Here is a 24,693-nt window from a genome sequence, read left to right as displayed (position 1 = left end):
GGTTGGTGATCTGGAGTGGATACATTTACATTTAGTCATTTAGCAGACGCTCTTATCCAGAGCGACTTACAGTAAGTACAGGGACATTCCCCCGAGGCAAGTAGGGTGAAGTGCCTTGCCCAAGGACACAACGTCAGTTGGCATGACCGGGAATCGAACTGGCAACCTTCTGATTACTAGCCCGACTCCCTCCCCGCTCTGGATGCTCTGGGCCTAGGAGCTGACGGATCGATACATGTTTCTATGTTCCTACATGCTGTAAGGGTAAAAACACTGACGAGGGCAGTGGAGCGGGCGGAGTCCATGTTCGCTCCATTTAAAGAGAGGGTTAGGGGTGAGGAGTCACTTACCATTAGAGATCAGAGGTGCAGCAACATTGCGATGTGACACGCACATGGAAGCACACACACACACACACACAGCAGTCGTTTCGTTATTGTAGTTGACAAACCTGCCCAGTGGCCCACATGTGTATTTCTGTCATGCACGGTTCAGTTGATATACATTTCAGAAGTGTGTGTATGCATTTGTGTGTGTGTATGCATATGCACTTGTGTGTGTTTTGACATGTATGTGTGATGTACTGTTTGAGAAGCAGTACCATGTCCTGTGAGTGCTGTCTGTGTTTGTTCGCTGTTCAAGCTACAGTAGCTTTCCTTTACCACACACACACACACACACACACACACACACACACAGCTTGACTGGGTTCCGTGTGCTGGTGCATGGTAGTCCTCCCTGCCTGAGGCTGGGCCCTGTGTAAATGAGCCTGGCGGGGTGTTCATAGGCCAGTGCTCATGAGCCCTCAGACCAACATCATGCTCCCTGCGTCTCCCGGGTTACACAACGCTCGATTATCTACTCAGATAAAAGCCTGGGAAGCACCCGTAGGCTCTGGGCGAAGGCAGTTTGTAACCATATTAGAACGATTTTGTATTTATCCTTTTTTTTTTTTTTTTTATTAAAATTTTTCTGAGGTACTTTGCACAAATCTTGCTTGCATAAGATGTTGTGTTGTGCCTAGAGGCTGTGGATGGTCCTGGACATTAGGGGAATGGTGTTTATCTTTTCTATTCAGAACAAACAGCCGTGTAGTATTCAGAAGCAATTACTGTTTCATGGCCACACTGTGCTGAGCTAATATTAGAACACAGACATGGAATTTTGTTTTAAATATGTGACACAAAACAAGCCCAGAAGTGTGAGCCCTCATGCAGCAGTGCTCATTACTCCCAACGAGCCTGGATGCTGTCTGAACGTCAGGTTGCATTTCACGTTTGTCGTCTTCCAGGGGCATTAATTCATCAATCTGTATGCAGAATGGCCCTCATAACTTCCCCAACCTGTAATTAGTCCTACCTGGAGTTGTGTGGCTGTGATTGCCTTCCGGGAGGTGTCCTGGAAGGCTGTTTCAAATTAGCATAAGGGCGATCTCCCTGATTGCTCGCATCTGGTCATTAGAGGTTTGGGGCCTTTTTTTCTTCTCTGTCTTCCTTGCTCACGAGAAGTGTTGCAATCACAAGCGGACAGTCGTACCAGTGAAGCTCAATCTGGGCCCAGGCTGATTGGATTGGGGCTAATTACGAGTAGGTTGTTCTGTACTCTGGGGCAGGGCCTGGGCCAGGCCAGGTCAGAGCTGGCTCTTATGTTGTCCTAATCAAATACAACACAAACACAACTACAGTACAATACAAACACAACACAACTTCAGTGCAACACACTACAACACAACTACAGTGCAACACACTACAACACAACTACAGTGCAACACACTACAACACAACTACAGTACAAACACAACAAAACTACAGTACAACACAAGCACAACACAACTACAGTACAAACACAACACAACTACAGTGCAACACAAACACAACACAACTACAGTGCAACACAAGCACAACAAAACTACAGTACAACACAAGCACAACTACAGTGCAGTACAACACAAGCACAACTACAGTGCAATACAAACACAACACAACTACAGTGCAACACAAACACAACAAAACTACAGTGCAACACAAACACAACTACAGTACAAACACAACACAACTACAGTGCAACACAAACACAACTACAGTGCAAACACAACACAACCCTGAGATGTTCTGTTCCTTTGTTTACGACACCGATGAGTATTTGTGATGTCTTGGCTCCTGCCCTGTTGGAACGGGACGTGATCGTGTGGTCGTATCTATAGTGACGTGTGGATCCTGCCAGATTTCCTGAATAAAGGTGTTGTGTGGAGAGAGGACTTGGTGGATGTTACAGACTTCCTATCTCTCAGGTCTTCTCCAGTTACCCAGGCTTATAGCAGGGAGATGTGTGAAAACTCAGCCTGTTAAAAGCAGTCCGTCGCGGGCCTTGTGTCCCAAAATCTGGCCCAGTACATCTGCTGCAGAATCAGCATATTTCATGTACATTCATAACATGCCAGTTCTTCAACAAGCTGAGGCTTACTAACCTTGCACATTTTTTATCTTTGCCCGAACCACGGTGGTTTGGACCAATCAGCATCGCCACGATGATAGACAGATGGTTCATCCAATCACCTGGCAAGTATTTTTTTTTACTGCCTTTCCCTTTTCCAAACAGTCTCAAAATAATAAGACTTCCCGGGTGGATATGTGTAACTAACCATCTGGCGAGTCAGGTTAGAAATGTAGCCCCCATTCTTTTATTTATATATTTCAATATTGAGGTGAAGGATGTATTTTCAGATGGAGACGTGTGGGGCTAGTTCTCCTGCCTCTCTCCTCACATAATGGATGCCTCACCCAGAATTCTCCATGGACCCTGGTATGTTCTCCGCACTGGAACATACCAGTGATAAATAGGAGAAAGGAACCACTTGACTTTGCCAAGGCTTGAATACGACACAAGTAGACCAGCTACTTAACACTGTGGAACATCCATTGAGGAGGAAACATTAGTGACTAATGCCAGTGTGTTGTGTGTGTCCCCAGAGAGGGGGAGAGGGTCAAATGATGAAGTTCTCTTCCTCCTCCTCCTCCACTCCTTCTGTTCACCATACATCTCCACCCAGCTGGCCTCATTTCACTATTCATTAATGAATCCAAAGTGATGCCACCAGCTCTTTCCTTAGTCCACGATTGAGTTTGTCACCAGCCAGGACAAAGCAACCACCATTGTGCCTCTCTTCATGACCCTTTATGTAACAACCTGGGATATTGTTTTCTCTCACCGCTGAGGGATGCAGAATCATCCTTATGCAACCAGAAAGCACGGTGGTTTGAGCACGGTGGAGGTTGTGCCAACACCCATCCAAACATCTCACTCTCTTGTTACCTCGGCAACGCAACCGTTTTTCCGTGATTGTTTTAATTCAGTGTTTTATGCGTGTGCGGCATGTTAATGGTGGACGTACTGTGTTGATCCGCCATGCAGTGGTGAGAGTCCGTCCTTCCAGGATCATGAAACGGCAGATTACTGGAAATATGAAATGCAGAGTGTGAGCCGTCACGCTTTTTCTATGACCCTCTCTCTCTCTCTCTCTCTCTCTCTCTCTCTCTCTCTCTCTCTCTCTCTCTCTCTCTCTCTCTCTCTCTCTCCCTCCTTCTCTCTATCTCTCTCTCTCCTCCCTCTCTCTACCTCTCTCTCTCTACCTCTCTCTCCCTCTCCTCCCTCTCTCTCTACCTCTCTCTCTTTCTACCTCTCTCTACCTCTCTCTCTCCTCTCTCTCTCCTCTCTACCTCTCCCTCTCTCCACCATCTCTCTCCCCTTTCCTCCCTCTCTCTCTCTCTCCCTCTCTCTCTCTCTGTCTCTCTCTCTCTGTCTCTCTCTCTCCCCCTCCCTCTCTGTCTCTCTCTTTCTCCCTCTCTCTCTCTCTACCTCTCTCTCTCTCTCCACCATCTCTCTCTCTCCCTCTCTCTATCTCACCTTGCTGTGCATAATCTTCAAGCCTGCATGGATTTAATATGAAAACCACATTCTTGTGAGTTAAGTTTCTCTCCCTCATCTTTCTTTCCTCCTCCTCTCTCTTTTCTCTCTCTCTCTCTCTCTCTCTCTCTCTCTCTCTCTCTCTCTCTCTCTCTCTCTCTCTCTCTCTCTCTCTCTCTCCACAGATATGGACTACCAGTGGGTAGGGATGGAGGGTCGTGCGTGCTTGAGATAGCCGTGGAGAACAGGACAGTGGGGCGTCAGGAGGACGTCCTGTCCCTTCCTGGGTCAGAGGTAACACTTCCTGTCTGGAGACGAGCCCCGCGGCTGAGCCGCTTCACACTGCATGTATGCAGCGTGTTACTGCGTGCTCTAAATACCAGAGAGGCAGTTCATGCTGCTCGCTATGTGTTCATAAACACGTGTGGAGGTCACTGTTTGTGTATAAGGGGGGAGAGGACGTGGCGCTTCTGAGTTTACCGGAAACAAACTTGGATACTTGGCACATGCACAATTTTACCTGGCTTGTTAAATTGACTGTTAAGGTAGAATTAGCTGTCGGTTCACAAGAGTGGGCTGCGCTAATATGACAACTGTCGGCAGCTAATTGCCTTCTAAATCTAGAGAGCGAATCTAGGAGTCAGGTGGCTGAGCGGTTAAGAAATCGGGCTAGTAATCTGAAGGTTGCCAGTTCGATTCCCGGCTGTGCCAAATGACGTTGTGTCCTTGGGCAAGTCACTTCACCCTACTTGCCTCGGGGGAATGTCCCTGTACTTACTGTAAGTCGCTCTGGATAAGAGCGTCTGCTAAATGACTAAATGTAAATGTAAATCAAAGCAAGCTCGCAAGAAAGGATTTCATCTCTTAAAAACACTTTCCCGCGTACGATAGGGAGATGTTCACCTCCATACAAGCCCTTATCATACTGTAGATCTAGCAGGACCAAGTGTCTGAACATCTCAATTGAGTGTGACTGGATTTCGGAAGTAAACAGCGCCTTATGTCAATATTATGTATACACAAGTACATCAAGTTTAATGTAAACCAATTAAATCTCCACCAACCAAAAGGTTGAACTCAGGATGTATTTCTCAGTTTATTTATAGGGATAGTTAACAACAAATTTCACTGAGTGTTTAGTAACCACCAACGCTTTTAAAATAAGTAGAGATTTTAAATCTGCTCTTGCACCAAATCCCCCAGGCCTCATTTGGACCCATGTTCCTGGGCGGTGTCCCTTCTCGCTGGGAGCTTCGTGACCACGCCCAGGATGTGAGGGGCCTGGTGGGATGCCTGCGGGACCTCCAGGTGAACTCCAGGGAGGTGGACCTGGTGGGGGAGGCCTCGGGCGGGAGGAACATCCAGAACTGCGATCCTCCAGTCTGCCAGCATCTGCCCTGCCGCAACGGAGGCACCTGTGTCAGGTAAGAATGCTCCCCCCGCCAGCACACATCCTGCCACGCCTGCACGCTCTGTCAGACACCCAAGGCGTGCTTGATGTGTCTAATGATGAACCCTGGTGGATGTAACGCACCTGTGAAAACGGCAACTCGGAGACGAATCAAAGAACTGTTCTTTCAGAAAGTGTGTTTTTTGTTTTTTTTTTGTGTTTTTTGCTGGCATGATTATCCATGTTTGCTTTCATGCAGAAGACAAAGCTCGGTCATCAAGACATCCTGGCTTGATTGCTAACCCGCTGTTCTGATCATAAAGTGGTCATGTGACTTCGTATGAATCAATGTTCCGGGGTCTGTTCGCGTCCTTCCCTCTCTTGCACCTAGACCATACTTAGGAGTCCATTACTACTAATCAATTGAGAGACGTTAAAGCATCGAAGCCCATTAGCAGCACATTACCTTGTGTTAGATGATTCATTAATGTCTATTGAGGTTCTCAAAGGCAATATTTCTTGAGCATTAATGTTGTTTTAAGAAGCCGTGGCAGCCCATGCGTGGTGTTCTGGCAGGGCACACATGACCATACCTGCTGATAAAAGACTCAACACTTTCTCTTGATAAATTATGAGTTATTATCAGTGTGATGGATGTCGTTTTGATTCTAACCCGCTAAGCAATCACATGGACTTGTTTTGATGTTGCCATCGTTGGGTTTCTGAATGCTCCTTCACCTCCAGTAATCAGATAACCGGTTCAGGTGACGCTTTTCTTAGCCCCGGCTGCTCCCCGGCCACAGCTAGCAGCACTTGAATATCCAAATAATAATTGCTCTCAGGATGCAAATTAGGAGGTCTTGGTGGCGCACATTAGCTCACCATATGCATCAGGCTCGCTGTTATGTCTGTGATTAGTGCGTGGCAATGTGATGACCCTGTGAACTCTCCTGCAGGCGACAGGTCAGCCTGGATCACAGAGCACTGGATCTATGAGTCGCCTTGGATTCCTCTGGAATCACATCAGGTGGAGAGAGATTTAGCACTGGAACCATATCAGGTGGAGAGAGATGTAGCACTGGAACCATATCAGGTGGAGAGAGATGTAGCACTGGAACCACATCAGGTGGAGAGAGATGTAGCACTGGAACCATATCAGGTGGAGAGAGATGTAGCACTGGAACCACATCAGGTGGAGAGAGATGTAGCACTGGAACCATATCAGGTGGAGAGAGATGTAGCACTGGAACCATATCAGGTGGAGAGAGATGTAGCACTGGAATCACATCAGGTGGAGAGAGATGTAGCACTGGAACCATATCAGGTGGAGAGAGATGTAGCACTGGAACCATATCAGGTGGAGAGAGATGTAGCACTGGAATCACATCAGGTGGAGAGAGATGTAGCACTGGAACCATATCAGGTGGAGAGAGATGTAGCACTGGAACCATATCAGGTGGAGAGAGATGTAGCACTGGAATCACATCAGGTGGAGAGAGATGTAGCACTGGAACCACATCAGGTGGAGAGAGATGTAGCACTGGAACCACATCAGGTGGAGAGAGATGTAGCACTGGAACCACATCAGGTGGAGAGAGATGTAGCACTGGAACCACATCAGGTGGAGAGAGATGTAGCACTGGAGCCAAATCAGATGGAGAGAGATGTAGCACTGGAACCATATCAGGTGGAGAGAGATGTAGCACTGGAATCACATCAGGTGGAGAGAGATGTAGCACTGGAATCACATCAGGTGGAGAGAGATGTAGCACTGGAACCATATCAGGTGGAGAGAGATGTAGCACTGGAACCACATCAGGTGGAGAGAGATGTAGCACTGGAACCATATCAGGTGGAGAGAGATGTAGCACTGGAACCATATCAGGTGGAAAGAGATGTAGCACTGGAACCACATCAGGTGGAGAGAGATGTAGCACTGGAACCATATCAGGTGGAGAGAGATGTAGCACTGGAACCATATCAGGTGGAGAGAGATGTAGCACTGGAATCACATCAGGTGGAGAGAGATGTAGCACTGGAACCACATCAGGTGGAGAGAGATGTAGCACTGGAACCATATCAGGTGGAGAGAGATGTAGCACTGGAACCACATCAGGTGGAGAGAGATGTTGCACTGGAGCCACATCAGGTGGAGAGAGATGTAGCACTGGAGCCACATCAGATGGAGAGAGATGTAGCACTGGAATCACATCAGATCAAGAGAGATGTAGCACTGGAGCCACATCAGGTGGAGAGAGATGTAGCACTGGAACCACATCAGGTGGAGAGAGATGTAGCACTGGAATCACATCAGATCAAGAGAGATGTAGCACTGGAGCCACATCAGGTGGAGAGAGATGTAGCACTGGAATGGCGCTGTGCTTCACTGCTATTTCTTATTTTTTACGTTGTGTTTCTCTGTTGAAATCCCGTCAGTGAAAGCATGTCTCGCGTTCTGTGAGCTGCTTCATTCGGGAATGTTCTGTGTCTGCCTCCAAGAAGTGAGTCAGGGAGTCAGGTGGCTGAGCGGTGAGGGAGTCGGGCTAGTAATCCAAAGGTTGCCAGTTAGATTCCCGGTCATGCCAACTGACGTTGTGTCCTTGGGCAAGGCACTTCACCCTACTTGCCTCGGGGGAATGTCCCTGTACTTACTGTAAGTCGCTCTGGATAAGAGCGTCTGCTAAATTTACATTTAAATGTAAGAAGTCGATTTCTGTAACTTTGTTTTTGAGGCAGGACGCTTAATGTTAAAAGCATAATGTGTAATTATTTAAAGAAGCAACCCAAGGTCCTGAAGACAATCACTGCTCTGCTAGCGAGCAACAGAGAGCGGTTCTCATTACCTTCATGTAGTTGTGTTGTTCTTCAGGCCCTGAGGGGCACATCTCAAAGAGAAGGACTCTTTTAAGTGTTTTCTTTGAATTCTGGAGGACATACAAAACTCAGAAGAAAACTGCTCTTGAATTAGTCCGTGGATGTGGGTCCATGTTAAACATAGAGAGAAAAACTGTGTATAATATGTTTTTGAATGGCCCACATAGGGTACACGGCATCCAATAACGACGTTGTCTTGCAACAACCTTGGTTCTCTAAATCGTTTAACGTGGTTCGTTGGAACGACACTTCTGAATCACTGGATGACTTGGTCTATAGGATTTCGAAAAAAATAAGTTGTTTTATTAAAATAGTGGAGCATGATCTAAATGAATCTAAAAGTTTGTCTAGTCTGAGATTGTTTAGAAAGTTTCAGTAGGCATGTCCTGCTCCAGAGGCCGCTGTTAACGTCTGTACTTCCTGACAGCTCGTTGCAGGGGAGTTGAGACGGTTCTCGCCCTTACAGACCAGCCATCTGCTATGCAGCCACATGAGCTTGTGCTTCTTATTTTCCTCTGTAAGGAATGTTGTTGTACACGCCTAGCGTGCTCTCTGTTTAGATCAGAAAGCGCTAATGAACGGAGGAGGGGTGAAGGAGGGAAGGACAACGTTCATCTGTCACCTAGAGTATTCCTGGAGTATTCTGGAACATTCCAAGGTTGTAAAATAGAAGCTGCTTTCAAATAGCCTTCAGCTGCCACGGTTCTGGAGCTATCTCTTGGATTGTGTCCCTTAAAGAAAAAGCGGTCCAATCAAACAGTGTTGTGACCATGAAATTGATGCAGTACAAATAACAAAAAGGTTAGGGGACAGTCAAGCATGTCAGGGACAATTCGATAATGTGTTACCTAAGAGCTCTTTTTCAAAGAATAACAGTGTAATTAATGCATAATCCTAACCCTATAGGATATTAAAATAAACCATAAAGTTCAATGAAATACATGTTTCAAATGTTAATTCCAGGAGTCTGGTTAGACTATGAACACACAGTCATGTCATGTTTGCAGTAAAACACCAACACATGAGAAGATGAGAAGTGGAACTGATCTGCAAGGGGCCATGGCTTCAAACATGTATGCGGCCAAAAGGATTATATTGTTCCTAGCTAGAGCCCTACTGACAGAGATATCATGAGCAAACGAATCAATTATTCAGCAGTTTATCTGGTGCTCAACAGATTAACAATTTACTCTTCCTATCAATTATTAATCCTGTGTGTGTGCTCTGTGCACTCCTGAAATGGCACCAGAAACAAGAGGAGCGTGGAGATGTTTGTGTCCTCGTGTTGTGTCTGTGATTATCATAATCACCACAACAACCTACCACAACGAGAAACACAATTTGTAATCAAATGATTGCCTCTGGCTAGATGACGGTAACCTTTTGTTACCGCACATATGTAATGTAATCAGGGTTGTGATTAGGCCTCATTAACGACTGGAGTGTGAAGCCGACCCCGTCCCATCTCACTGAAGTTCCTGTAGACCTCGCCTTGTCCTCAGACGGAGAGAAGAAGAGAGTTCTCCTTCGGGACCTGGTCTGTGATCCCACAAGGTGAACTACCTCCTCATTTAGAGTCTGTCCTTCGCTCCTAATCAGCCTCGCATAGTCAAGTCACTGTTTGTTTGATCTTGTCACTGCATCTCTGCTTATGCTTTTATTTGGAGCAGATATGTGTTGGATGTTCAGATTGGTCCCTCGGTCTGGCGTTGCAGAGGACCAACCAGGCCGAGACACCGTATTTGTCGCCCAGATAAAAGATGGCAGACTAGACTCAATTCCTTAGTGATCTGATTAGATAGATGGCCATTAGGCTTTCGTGAGCCACACTAATTAACTGTCTCAGACACATCTCACATCTATTGACTTTGTGTCAGAACACCACAGTGTTGTTCTCCATTGAAAGGACAGGCGAAAGAAATGAATGTCGTTAGTAAAATGATGATGAGATTGATCGTGGGAGCTGAGATAATGGTCTCTCTTCTAGTTGGTTTGGTTGGTTGGGTTCGCCAGGGGCTTAAAGCTTGATGTCATCTTAGTGAGAAAAAAAGAGGCTTTTCTTTTTGGGTTCAGCCAGACATTGGCCATTTGAAATCAGTTCAAATATTAGTATGACATTTTTGAAGGATTACGTGTGGAGAAACATCTCGTTCAAGAAGCAGGGTGTGAAGGTCTTATCAGTAATCAGCTCTGCCGTCCAAACACAAGCTGTCCAATACCAAAATACTTTGTGTGTTTATACTGTTGCACACTGCATTGACTGGATATTATTATATTCAATAAAATGTAATGGGGTCAGTAATACCCTTGAAGCAGTGAGGCAGTACATTGACAGCATGTGTGGGCTGTAGCGAAGGAGAAAAATAAGGAAATACAAAAGAATAGAGGATATAGCCAACTCCAACCCTACGGGGGGGGGGGGGGCGTCCAATACAGAACATAATCAAGCTTTTTGGGGGGGTGGGAGAAATGTAGACAGCGGGTTCGAAGAACTGCTGTGGTGCTGAAACCTCCTAGGTCGCCGTGCCTCTGCACAGCATGAAACCTCCTAGGTCGCCGTGCCTCTGCACAGCATGAAACCTCCTAGGTCGCCGTGCCTCTGCACAGCATGAAACCTCCTAGGTCGCCGTGCCTCTGCACAGCATGAAACCTCCTAGGTCGCCGTGCCTCTGCACTGCATGAAACCTCCTAGGTCGCCGTGCCTCTGCACTGCATGAAACCTCCTAGGTCGCCGTGCCTCTGCACAGCATGAAACCTCCTAGGTCGCCGTGCCTCTGCACTGCATGAAACCTCCTAGGTCGCCGTGCCTCTGCACTGCATGAAACCTCCTAGGTCGCCGTGCCTCTGCACAGCATGAAACCTCCTAGGTCGCCGTGCCTCTGCACTGCATGAAACCTCCTAGGTCGCCGTGCCTCTGCACTGCATGAAACCTCCTAGGTCGCCGTGCCTCTGCACTGCATGAAACCTCCTAGGTCGCCTCCTAGGTCGTAGGCAGGAGATGGAAAGGTTAAGGTTAGCAGAAGCACTAACTACGCTTACAACTGGCCTGCCTCTCGTGTGCTCTTTAATTATTCATCTGATTATGTCTCAACAGGTCTTGTCTCTTACCCTTAGAAACGTAGCCAGCACGGTACAGGAGACAGGTCATTATTTCACAATGTCTGCGATGCCGAATGTTTGACCCAATTTGGCCAGGGCTGGCTGCGCTGCCTTGACATTTACACATTTTAGAGTGTTCATTTGTGTTATTTTGTTCTTTTCTTTATTTCATTATTATTCCAATATAGCAATGTGTCCTTGGGATCTTGTGTACACAATACAGTGTAGATATAGTCCATCATATTTTCCTATTTTACAAGAACAAAACCCTCCTAGTGTGCATACATCAAAGCACTATGTCATATACTGCATATTTCTATGGTCTATAAGCACTTACACAGGCTCCACTCTAGGCAGTCTTTGTGTTAAATTATTCTCCACCATCCAGACTCATGGAAGGCTCTTGTGACTTAAGCTGGCTGCTGGTGGGACACAGAGAGCTGACCATTCAGCTGACTGCTGGTGGGACACAGAGAGCTGACCATTCAGCTGGCTGCTGGGGGGACACAGAGAGCTGACCATTCAGCTGGCTGCTGGAGGGACACAGAGAGCTGACCATTCAGCTGACTGCTGGTGGGACACAGAGAGCTGACCATTCAGCTGGCTGCTGGAGGGACACAGAGAGCTGACCATTCAGCTGGCTGCTGGGGGGACACAGAGAGCTGACCATTCAGCTGGCTGCTGGAGGGACACAGAGAGCTGACCATTCAGCTGGCTGCTGGAGGGACACAGAGAGCTGACCATTCAGCTGACTGCTGGAGGGACACAGAGAGCTGACCATTCAGCTGGCTGCTGGGGGGACACAGAGAGCTGACCATTCAGCTGGCTGCTGGGGGGACACAGAGAGCTGACCATTCAGCTGACTGCTGGAGGGACACAGAGAGGTGACCATTCAGCTGGCTGCTGGAGGGACACAGAGAGGTGACCATTCAGCTGGCTGCTGGGGGGACACAGAGAGCTGACCATTCAGCTGGCTGCTGGAGGGACACAGAGAGCTGACCATTCAGCTGGCTGCTGGGGGGACACAGAGAGCTGACCATTCAGCTGGCTGCTGGAGGGACACAGAGAGCTGACCATTCAGCTGGCTGCTGGGGGGACACAGAGAGCTGACCATTCAGCTGGCTGCTGGAGGGACACAGAGAGCTGACCATTCAGTAGGAATCAGACATGCATCAGCGCCGTCAGTCGGAATACAAAAACCTCTTTTGTGTGAAGATTAGCTCATGTGCAGTTACCCTCAGCATTGATTGCAGTAATATCTTCTCTCTCAAGTGTCTGTGAATTATATGGCTTTCAATACACACAGTTCACAGTCTAGACAGTGGTGTTTATTACTAAGTCAATGACACTACACACACTGCTGCCTTTACCCACTGTTAATGGACTGATCTGTAAACCAAACCGAAGATTGTTCTTTGGATTTTTTACTCTTTCAGTTCTCCCCCGATCATTTTGCCCCTCCGTCCGAGAAACAGAATCGAAATATTTCATTTCTAGGAGCAGCATTACTGCAGCAGCAAAACACCTGCCGCCACGGTGCTGCCCATAGCGCATTATTCGTTTATAGATTTGAAACCTCCGCCACTGCTTCCTGTATCTGATATAATACCTTTGAAAAGAGTGTGTACCTCAGAGAAACTCATGAAGTCGCCGGCTGAATGGGACTTATCACGCCAGCCCACCCTTCAATCGGTGCACCAGATAAACCCCACGAATAAGAATGGGAAGGTGGGAAGGAAGGTCCTCTTGTAGGCCTGTTGGCCATATGTTTGCTCAAACACTACCAATCATTGGTTTTTCTGCCGAGTTATTATCAGGATTGACAGGAACCATTGCTGTGTTTACCTTTGCAGAGGAGGGAAAAAAAAAGGGTGAAAATAAATTAAATTCCAGCAGTGCATGGGGTCCATGGTGGTTATTTGAATAAATCTTTAACTCAATATCTTGTCCATTTCCGTCCAAAAAGCATTAAATCCATCTAAAATGCAAGCTTATTTTTCCGCCCATCTCAAATATATCAAATGGATTCCTTTCACAGGGACACAGATATGACTTGTGATAGAGGTATTACTCAACATAGTTGCAAATCTCTGTTGATTCTGGCGTGTTGAACAGGGTGTTTGTATGCAGCGCTGTGTTGGCTCTCTATTCAGACCCTCCCTGTGGTGATGCTTCTGAGCTCAAGATCTGGCCCCATCCTACGAGCTCCATTCCCACCTCGTCCTAATTATCTCTTCCTATGTGTGTGTGTGTGTCTGTCTGTGTGCCTGTATATGTGAGTGTGTGTGTGTGCGTGCGTGTGAGTGTGTGTATATTGTGTGTGTGTGTGTGTCCATGTGTGTGTCTAGTGATGGGGAGGGCTGGTTCTGTGCGTGCCCCCTGCTGTACACGGGCCGGCTGTGTCAGCTGACGGCGTGTGAGAGGAGCCCCTGTGGGCGGGGGGCCACCTGCCTCCCCAAGTCCCCCCTGGAGGCCGTGTGCCTCTGCCCCTACGGACGACAGGGCCTGCTGTGTGAGGAAGGTAGGAGCCGCATGCACACGCGCACACACTCACACTCTCACACACACTCTCACACATACTCTAACACACACTCTCACACACACTCTCACACACTCTCACACACACTCTCACACACACACACCCGCACACACACTCTCACACACACACACCCGCACACACACATAGACACACACACTCTCACACACACACTCACACACACACACACTCTCACACACACACACACACACACACTCTCACACACATACACACTCTCTGTCCATCTTTGTCTTTTTCTCGATCTCAGTTTTTTTACGCGTAACAAACTCACCCTCTCGGTCTCCTCTCTCTCCTCGTCTCTCTGCTTTTACACACACTTATTATACTCTCTCCTGCACTCACACACACACACACACTCCTCCCCTCCTGTCTCCCGTGGTTGGTCAGGGGGCGGGGTCTGGTCCTGGTGGAGGGGAGGGGTTAATGAGCTGGAACAGACAGGAGGAGAGCCCACCCCCTGCTCAATACTGCGCCTGTCTACTGGGGTGGGTTTTTCTAAAGGCACGGGGCCAGGGCACATGTTGGCAAATGTCGCGAATGTCAAAAAGACAACAAAGTTTGCTTAACTTCTTCAAATACGCTGGCCAGTCGGATCACAAACAAGCAAAAAAAAACTCAGTCGATCAAGTATGTGGAGACCACGGTGGACACAGCAGTTAATAGTCCGATGGATAATTGCTGCTTGTAAAAACAATTGTTGCAGTGTATTTTTGTTTTTTTTACATTTCGCACCCATGCAGTGCATGTTCTCAAATTAAAATAAACATTGCCCTGATGTACACACAGCGTTGTGGTTTTTGTAGTCAGAGATGCTACGTAGGCAGTGTATTATTACCTCCAACCCTTGTTTTGAGTCGCCGGATCCACCAGGATCCACTGCGCTCCGGGACCTCCCGTTAAGTTAAGCGCCCCGTGCAGTTAAGCACTGCACGGGGCGCTGAGAAGGGCTTTGAAAGCCCATTCTCCCAACAGCCAGTGTTTAAAGAACCAGTCACTCCCTGTTTTCACTGTGCTGGAATTAGGATGAGGCCATTTGTATTTTCATCAGACTCTTGAAACATCTTTCAGATATTGTACAGCTGATGAGCGAATTGCAAGACACTGACCCTGATACAGATTCAGTCTTAAATGGTCCAACAGTCGCCAACTCTGTGGACTTCTCCCATAGGCCATTTCCAAATCTGGGAGTTGCACAACCTCCCACATGGGCTCCTCCTGACCCCCATCGTCTGTCTCGACCTGACGCATCATCACTTCCCAGAATTCAACAGCTCCCTTCGATGCAGCTTGATCCGTCGACGAGGTCCAGGCTTCTCTCAGTCCCCCTCCGAACAGGAAGCAACATTCATGTATGCATGTTAAGGAGTCAGGTGGCTGAGCGGTGAGGGAAGTGGGCTAGTAATCCGAAGGTTGCCAGTTCGATTCCCGGTCATGCCAAAAGACATTGTGTACTTGGGCAAGGCACTTCACCCGACTTGCCTCGGGGAGAATGTCCCTGTACTTACTGTAAGTCGCTCTGGATAAGAGCGTCTGCTAAATGTAAATGTATGCAAACAGCACGTCGGTTGGCCTGTGCTTGGACGCAGCAGCCAGGGGGATTGAAGGCAGCCCGAGCCTCAAGCCCGGGCCTTTGTAGATTATCTGACGCAAGAAGCAGCAACGCTCGGAAGAGCCCTGTCCTTCTTCCAGTGATACGCTGCCAGCAGGAAACGAGACTGTGGAGGAAGTCAACATCTGAAGCAGGATAACGTACGGAGCTCGGATCTCTGGGAACACAGCGGGGCCGCCGGTGAACAGTGCCGTACTAACGTCACCTGCAGCAAAACGCTCGAGTCAGGCTCTGGTGGGGAGGAGTCTGGGGCTGGTCGCTAGGGGAGGACCTGAGTCGTGGTGGTATCTCGTGAGGGTTCCTGAGCAGTGCCAGGTTCAGAATGCCTCTTCCTGTGGCTTCACCACAACAAACGGTCTCGTTTGGTCCTAATTACAGGCGGGAGTTGGTGGGTGATTTGGCAGCTGGTCCCAGGCCAGATCCCCTGTCACACTCCAAGCTCGCCCAGGGCCAAATAGAGTGGGCTAATCTTCTGCAGTCACAGCCTGAGTGCGGCTGACATTTGAATTGAAATCCTGATAGCGTCAGATAGCATCAGTCAGTATTGATCACCTGCAGGTCCTCCTAGCTGCTGGCGTCAGGCTCCGCGCCTGCTCCTGCTAATCCTGCTCCTCCTCGTTCTCCTCCTGCTAATCCTGCTCCTCCTCGTTCTCCTCCTGCTCCTCATCCTCCTCGTCCTCCTCCTCATCCCCCTCCTCCCCCTTCTCCTCCCGCTCCTCCTCCTGCTCCTGCTACTCCTGCTCCTGCTGCATACCACACACACACAAACCCACACACACAGAAACACAAACACACAGAAACACACACACACAGACATAAGAAACACACACAGAAACACACACACAGAAACACAGGTACAGACAAACGCAACACACACACACAGACAAACACACAGAAACACATTGAGCCAAAACACACAGAGACACACACTACAAAATAGTGATTGTCCGGTCACTCAGTAAGAGATGTAAGATAGCAGTATTGGGTTAGCCCATCTTAATATGCTCCTCACACTATCTCCAGGCTGGCAGACACAACCAGGCTTTCTCTCTGCTCCAAAAAAAAAAGAAAAAGTTCAGAACGATCTCCCGGAGAGATAAAGAAATGATTTAATGTGGTGTTTTTTTGTCCCCTAGTTGTTAGCGTAGCTCAGTGCTCCGTCAAAACACACAGGGTCTTCTGAAGTTGAAGGTTAGAGGCAGGGAGAGATGGGACTAACCTGCTACAGATGTGGACGCACCCAAATGCTTAAAACATTTATGGATTTTCTATTTGACTCTTAACCATGACTAGACTGTGAAATATGGATCCTAGGGATCTGTCAAGGCAGTTTGTGACAGAGTCTCTTTACTCTATAGCCTCCCGCATATTCAACACTTTTATGCTTTCTTATGTAAGAATGTTGTTTGTGTGAGCCTCATAGCTCAGGCAGTTTTAACTTCAAACAGCTCAAATATTTTGAAATGCCCAACCAGGGTGTAGTTTTTCCTTTAACTCTCTCTCGCTAACACTTTCTCTCTCTCACTGTCTCTCATTCACTCTGTCATTTCAGTTCAGAAAAGGTTTTATTGGGACGAAATACATTTGTAAACATTGCCAAAGCGACAATCAAAATGTCACTTTTTGGCTTTCTCTATAGCTCTCTTTCTTTCTCTTCATCGCTAAGATAAACCGTGCTTCCTGTGAAGTCAGACGTTGTGCAACCAAGGAGCCCTCCAGCTCCCACGTTTACAGGTTTGAGAGAGGATTGAATTGTCTCCCAAGTCTTTAAATGTGTGAGAGGCAACAGGCGGTTCAGTTGGGAAAGAGGAGCTCAATCCAATCACCTGTGTTTCCAGCTCACAGAGTTTCAACCATAGCATTGTAGTTTCCTGGAAGCTGACCTCAGTCATCCAGACCAAGAGTGAATGACCTGGAACTCAAGATAACAACAATTGTGTTCCTGGATCCTATCGATTAGTGTTGTGACTGTGTGAACACGTCACGTATGAAACACTCTCTTCCCTAGTGTGGCGCTTGTACAGTGTAGATTTTGGGGCATGTTCAAGTGGGATGATCTGTTTACGCAGCAAGAGCCCCACCAGTGTCAAGTCATACCCCATAAGAGACTCCTCTCCGAACATACAGAGAGACCCATCTACTGCTGGAACACACTTCTCACACCTGGAGAAAGAGAGAGTCCCTGCTCCTCTTCTCACAGAGAGAGACCCTGCTCCTCTTCTCACAGAGAGAGAGAGAGACCCTGCTCCTCTTCTCACACCTGGAGAGAGAGAGAGACCCTGCTCCTCTTCTCACAGAGAGAGAGAGAGAGAGACCCTGCTCCTCTTCTCACACCTGGAGAGAGAGACCCTGCTCCTCTTCTCACAGAGAGAGAGACCCTGCTCCTCTTTTCACAGAGAGAGACCCTGCTCCTCTTCTCAGAGAGAGACCCTGCTCCTCTTCTCACAGAGAGAGAGACCCTGCTCCTCTTCTCTCACAGAGAGAGAGAGAGAGAGAGACCCTGCTCCTTATCACAGAGAGAGAGAGAGACCCTGCTCCTCTTCTCACAGAGGGAGAGAGACCCTGCTTTTCTTCTCACAGAGAGAGAGAGACCCTGCTCCTCTTCTCACAGAGAGAGAGACCCTGCTCCTCTTTTCACAGAGAGAGAGAGACCCTGCTCATGTTATCACAGAGAGAGACCCTGCTCTTCTCATCACAGAGAGAGAGACCCTGCTCCTCTTCTCACAGAGAGAGAGACCCTGCTCCTCTTTTCACAGAGAGAGAGAGACCCTGCTCATGTTATCACAGAGAGAGACCCTGCTCTTCTCATCACAGAGAGAGAGACCCTGCTCCACTTCTCACAGAGAGAGAGAGACCCTGCTCCTCTTCTCACAGAGAGAGAGACCCTGCTCCTCTTCTCACAGAGAGAGAGACCCTGCTCCTCTTCTCACAGAGAGAGAGAGACCCTGCTCCTCTTCTCACAGAGAGAGAGACCCTGCTCCTCTTCTCACAGAGAAGAGAGACTTGATTCTCCTCCAATCACACAGCATGTCAGAGGAAACAGTTTTCCAACATCTTATGGAAGGACTGGCTCACCCACCGCCCAACCTCTCTGCCTCAGTCCAAAGAGAAGGAGAGGTGGTGACAGTCCACTTCTAACAGCTCAGAACCGTGGGCTGTGTGCTAGTTATCAGCCGGCCTCTGACTCCCTGTTTCCAGCCGCTAGTCTCCCCTCACTCATCCCCTGGAGGTGAGGGGTGGGGTGCCAGTGTACCTTACAAGACTAAACGCAAGCAGAGTTGATCTTGTGGCCTTCTAGTGTAAACTGACACTAAGGACTGAAAGCCTTTCCAATGGGGAGAGAAATAGAGAGGATTTAAGAAAGGCCGAGTGCAAAACGGGGGTGGGATGACTTGAGTCAAAGAGATACTGTAGAGAGGGACTGGAAGACAGGGAAGCAGAGAGGGAGAGAGAGGGAGAGGGAGAGGGAGGGAGGGAGGGAGGGAGAGAGAGAGAGAGAGAGAGAGAGAGAGAGGCAGAGAGAGGGGGAGGCAGTATGGGAGGTAGAGAGGGGGGACAGAGTGAGAGGGGGAGGCAGAGAGAGAGAAGGGGGGGTAGAGAGAAAGGGGGGCTTTAAATAATGCAGGGACCCAACAGACCGCTGAGGAGCAGCCCAAACACAGTATTTAACCACAGCCCCAGGCCCAGAACAAGCACGCCCTCCCTGCGATCGGGAGCGGCCCTGGGATCGCGGGTGCGATCGCTGTGCACAGCAGCAGAGAGGGCCACGTAACGTCTGGAGAGAGGTGGGCGAGGAGGTCTCCCGCTGGGATGATCAGGAACATCGACACGCAGAGACACGCCAAGAGCCGGGCGTTATTAAATCAGCCATGAGGCCGGCACTCGCCGGGATGGTTATCGTTATTCACAGGGGCCGTGGTCCTGCTTGGGTTAGGTGTGAAGCTCACCGCGCTCCAAATCCTCAAACCGCAGTTGAAAGACAAAAAGAAAACAAGAGAAGGGAGAAACGACTGCTTTGGGAAAGCAGGCCATCCTTTCTCCCCATATCACTGAGCAGAAAAGATGTCTCTGTCCTGCGCTGCAGCATGGATGGTGAGCGCCACCTGGTGGTGGTCAGGTCTGCTGTTGGACTGAACTAGTCATGAAATGAAGACCCGCCACGCTAGAATAAGGTGTTTATATCTTACAGAAATACACCTGCACTTATGTATCGCGTCAGATGTAGCTCTGTATTGTGCTTGCACTTTAATGTGACCATTACAGATGATCAGAGCCCTGGTGATCAGGGTGCTGTTAGATGTGAAAAGCAGGTGTTTTCACGGCAGGAAGCATTGTCCTGTATTACATGACATTACCGGTCAGGGTCGCTTCTTTGAGCTTCTCTGACGGCGCCTCCTGTCTTTGTTCCGCAGCCATCAACATCACCCGCGCCCGCTTCGGCGGCAACGATGAGTTTGGCTCCACCTCCTTCATGGCCTTCTCCCCCATCCCCAGCCTCAGCGCCTTCTACGAGTTCCAGCTGAAGCTCACCTTCGCCAACAACGCCTCCGCCTGGAAGGACAACCTCATCCTGTTCTCAGGGCAGAAAGGAGAAGGTGAGGAGCGACACGGGGGGGGGGGAGAGACAAACCGACTTTGTAAATCACCTGACGGGTGGGAAATATCTTGGCGAGGTCTCCTGGGCAACGCCATCCAATCCTCTAGCTTCATTACGCCTGCTCGCCGGACTCCCGTCACCATATTGAGTGCTCCTCCCGCCGTGTATGGTAATGTCTCGTCTAATAGATATTTTAGGACGATATATATTCCACTTTCCCTGCTGGTGCTCCTATAAAGTCTGCTCCCTCTGGGAGAGGCTTTGGCAGGGCCAAAAGCTGGCTCCTCCTCTCCTGGTCCTTTCCTGAGAAGTCTTTTTGCCAACACTGCAATTAGTCCCCTCCTTCAGAATGCTGTCTACCTCGAGTGTGTCTCCAGTGCGAGCTGGAGGCCGGCAGCCAGGGAATAGGAGACTCCATCACCCTCTCCCACGGCCGATGTTTACCGCCGTTTCTTTCAAAACACAGGTGGGGGGGGGGGGGGGGTGACATAACACTGACAGCTGTCACTGAGTGGGTACACTTCTTCCTCTCAGAGCCGCTTCAGTAGCTGCTAACTGCTGTGTCGTTACTTGGCTGCATGTTGAATCCAGACTCCCAGGCAGCTGAATAAGCGGATGAGGGCTTATGGATCGGCTCCCCTCTGCTGTCTCTCTCCTGAGGTTAGCATTTAGGGGGATTCATGGAGAGGGGAGGGAGGGGCGACAGTCGGGGGAGCAATGCAGCGACTGTCGGGGGAACAGTAGCAGAGAGAGCGAAAGAGGACCGAATACGGAGAGAGGGACGGAAGCGGCGGGAGAAGGGAACAGCTCGCGTGATCATCGGTGTGATCGTGAGGGATCGTCATCCACATCGGGGACGCCTCGCCGCACTGCATGCTGGGACGAGGCTGCCTGGAAGCGGAACCGTCACAAAGCATCGTCAGAACTTCACTCTCCATTAGACCCAATTATTTTGCGTCTCTTGATATGTGAGGGTTTGTGCGCTCGCACACACAAAGACGACAGCCCCTCCTTTGCTGGACTGTGTCCCTTCAGCGGGTCAGTTGGGCGTGTAACGAGCGAGCCTGTGAACTCGACAGATCCTCCTACATGACTTAATCACATGGAATGATAGGACATGAGGATACACAGTACAGTAGTTGTTTGATAGAGTTCTAACATGAATGATTGATCTTCAAGGCGTCGATGGAGATGACTTCCTGGTTCTGGGAGTTCGTAACGGGCGGGTTCTGCACAAGTTCAGCCTGGGTTCCGGCGTGGGGAACATCATCAGCGATCGTCTGGACCGCCGCGTCGATATCCACACCGTGACCTTCGGACGGTGGAGGCGGACTGGGTGGCTGAAGGTGGGTTCTGAGGAGCCTCCTGAAGGAGCGGGGATGTGATGTGTGTTTCTTTGATATCGATTCAGTCTGAGGAAGGGCAACCTCCACAGTTTGGAGTTGAACCCTCAGCGGTTCTGCCCGGCATTCCGGATCTTTATACGTTCTGTCAGTCATTCTGAAGGTCTCTTTGTTTGTCTCCCCCTCCCTCCCTCCCCCCAAACTCTCTCAGCATGGTGATCAGTCCTCCGCAGCTTGCTCCTGAAGGGGGGGGGGGGGGGGGGGGGGGCGTTGCAGTGAGTGTTGTTCAGCGTTGTTTGTACGTTGTTTGACGTTGTTTGTATGTTGTGTGTACGTTAGGTGGACGGACAGAGGAACAGGACTGGCTCCTCCCCTGGGCCGCTGGTGGGCCTGAACGTGCTCAACCCCATATTTGTGGGAGGTTATAACGAACACACCCCTGAACTGCTGCCTGTGGGCTCCAGGTTCCGGAACGGCTTCCAAGGTGAGATGTGGGGGGGCAGCGGCCCGGAGGGGCGGGGCTTCATGGTTCTCCTGTCAGGCTGAGGAAACATACTGAAACGTCTGGGGGGGTTTGAGTATGTGATGTGTGCGTGTATGTATGGGGGGCGCTATGTGTGTGTAGGTGTAAGTGTGTGGGGGGCTTTGCGTGGATTGGGCGTGTGTGTGGGGGGGATGTGTGTGTGTGTGGGGGGGTGTGTGTGTGTTTACGATTGTGTATGTGTGTGTGTGGGGGTGTATTTGGTGGGAGATGTGTGTGTGTGGGGGGGGGGGGATGTGTGGGGGGGGGATGTGTGTGTGTGGGGGGGATGTGTGTGTGAGTGTGGGGGGGATGTGCGTGTGTGGGGGGGGGATGTGTGTGTGTGGGGGGGGGGGATGTGTGTGTGAGTGTGGGGGGGATGTGTGTGTGAGTGTGGGGGGGGTGTGTGTGTGTGGGGGGGATGTGTGTAGGGGGGGATGTGTGTGTGTGGGGAGGGGATGTGTGTGTGGGGGGGATGTGTGTGTGGGGGGGGATGTGTGTGGGGGGGATGTGTGTGTGTGGGGGGATGTGCGTGTGTGGGGGATGTGCGTGTGTGGGGGGGGGATGTGTGGGGGGGGGATGTGTGTGGGGGGGATGTGCGTGTGTGGGGGGGGGATGTGCGTGTGTGGGGGGGGGATGTGTGTGTGGGGGGGGATGTGTGTGTGGGGGGGGGATGTGCGTGTGTGTGGGGGGGGATGTGTGTGTGTGGGGGGGGGTGTGTGTGGGGGGGATGTGTGTGTGTGGGGGGATGTGCGTGTGTGGGGGGGGGATGTGTGTGTGGGGGGGGGATGTGCGTGTGTGTGGGGGGGGATGTGTGTGTGTGGGGGGGGGGGGTGTGTGGGGAGGGGGGGGGGGGTGTGTGTGTGTGGGGAGGGCATGTGTGTGTGGGGGGGAGGATGTGTGTGTGGGGGGGGGGGATGTGCGTGTGTGTGTTCCGAGGTTGATTGTGGCCCTCACCTCTCTGTGCTCAGAACATTACCAGTTTCTGTGGAAAATCCATCTGCTCGCAAGTCAGCAGGATCAAAGGGCAAGCGAATGATCTCCATCATAATCAGCATGGTGTGCTCCCTGGTGGCCCACAGCGAGATGGCTGGTGTGTACGCAGCATTAGCATGCCGGATAATGCCAGAGGAGCGTTGATATTGCCATAAAGCTAATGATGATAACAGCAATAAACATCATCATAAGTTGTTTCAGGCACCAGAGGGATATTCGTAATTGTAAAATATCCCCCTTTAAATGAAGGTGAACGAGTGTTTTTCAATTTGGCTCCACTGATCTGTTTGATTGTGTTTTAACCCGTTCATCTCTGAACACGTAGTGTGTCCTGCAACAGCACACAGGGCATTCAGTTGATTTAGGTTTTGTGCGGGCACACTGTAACATAACCACAAACTGTTAACGATACGTGTGTGTGTGTGTGTGTGGGGAGTGTCTTGTTAACTATCCTTGCGGGGACATTTTGTTCAACTTTAAGTGCTATTTCTAGGTGGGTTTTGGGCTGGAGTGAGAATTAGCGTGTGGTGGTAATTCTGAAGGATTAATGTGTAATGAAAACTGGTTGGATATCTTTAAAATATGTATGTATTATCGAACAAACAATTGAACACAGAAACAACCATCTTCGATACACAAACATTAGACAATACACACAATACCATCTGTCCGTGAATCAGATGGAATCATAAGTAGCGCACGCCCAAACAGCGTCTCACAAGTTCTGCTGCCCAACCTATCTTCAGCCTCGCTATTTAAAGGAATGCCCCCACAATGGAGTGGTCACTATCTCAAGTGACCAACATCACGTCTGTCTGTTTCCCATGTTAGTCTAATCATGTCTCCACCATGGTCACTGTCTTCACTAAGGTCAGAGGTGACATATGCAGTGACATCAGAGGTGACATTTCACAGTCCTGTGTATCCCCACTCAATCCTGTGTATCCACACTCAGTCCTGTGTATCCCCACTCAGTCCTGTGTATCCTGTGTATCCCCACTCAGTCCTGTCTATCCCCACTCAGTCCTGTCTATCCCCACTCAGTCCTGTGTATCCCCACTCAGTCCTGTGTACCCCCACTCAGTCCTGTGTATCCTGTGTATCCCCACTCAGTCCTGTGTATCCCCACTCAGTCCTGTGTATCCTGTGTATCCCCACTCAGTCCTGTGTATCCTGTGTACCCCCACTCAGTCCTGTGTATCCTGTGTATCCCCACTCAGTCCTGTGTATCCCCACTCAGTCCTGTGTACCCCCACTCAGTCCTGTGTACCCCCACTCAGTCCTGTGTACCCCCACTCAGTCCTGTGTACCCCCACTCAGTCCTGTGTACCCCCACTCAGTCCTGTGTATCCCCACTCAGTCCTGTGTATCCCCACTCAGTCCTGTGTATCCCCACTCAGTCCTGTGTATCCCCACTCTGTCCTGTGTATCCCCACTCAGTCCTGTGTATCCCCTACTCTTTACACTAAGGATTTAGGGTTAGGGATAACACAATTTTTAATGGGAGTGAATCCTCACTAGGATGGTCAAACCGACCTGTGTGAAAGGGTGTGTGTTTGTGTATGCATGTGTGTGAAGGTGTGTGTGTGTGTGCATGTGTTTATGTGGTACATAAATGACTGCATGTGTGTATGAGTGATTGTTTAAATGTGTGAGTGTGTGTGTGTGTGTGCATAAAGTTGGTGTCTTAACCCAGCTGTGTAATCCACTCACTTTCGTACTCCTGCTGTGGTAACGGGAGGCCCAGTGTGTGTTATCAGATGTGTGTGACTTTACTGCTGGCCTTATCACACCGCCGGGCAGAG

At 49.6% G+C, this 24,693-nt stretch overlaps 1 protein-coding gene across 1 annotated transcript in view; it reads left to right on the top strand.

Moving 5' to 3' along the window:
• Positions 1-24,693, top strand: part of eys (eyes shut homolog) — a 171,744-nt gene that overhangs the window by 138,660 nt on the left and 8,391 nt on the right. The window contains exons 38-43 of the mRNA XM_067236547.1: positions 4,089-4,197; positions 5,107-5,327; positions 13,615-13,787; positions 19,845-20,027; positions 21,209-21,375; positions 21,712-21,856. Of these exons, the coding sequence (XP_067092648.1) occupies positions 4,089-4,197; positions 5,107-5,327; positions 13,615-13,787; positions 19,845-20,027; positions 21,209-21,375; positions 21,712-21,856 (998 nt within the window). The remainder of the gene's footprint in view (positions 1-4,088; positions 4,198-5,106; positions 5,328-13,614; positions 13,788-19,844; positions 20,028-21,208; positions 21,376-21,711; positions 21,857-24,693) is intronic.

The sequence above is a fragment of the Osmerus mordax genome, chromosome 5 (genome assembly GCF_038355195.1).
Source record: "Osmerus mordax isolate fOsmMor3 chromosome 5, fOsmMor3.pri, whole genome shotgun sequence".
Lineage (NCBI taxonomy): Eukaryota > Metazoa > Chordata > Actinopteri > Osmeriformes > Osmeridae > Osmerus > Osmerus mordax.
The sequence above is the reverse complement of the archived record's forward strand: the minus strand, read 5'-3'. Positions and strand labels throughout refer to the sequence as shown.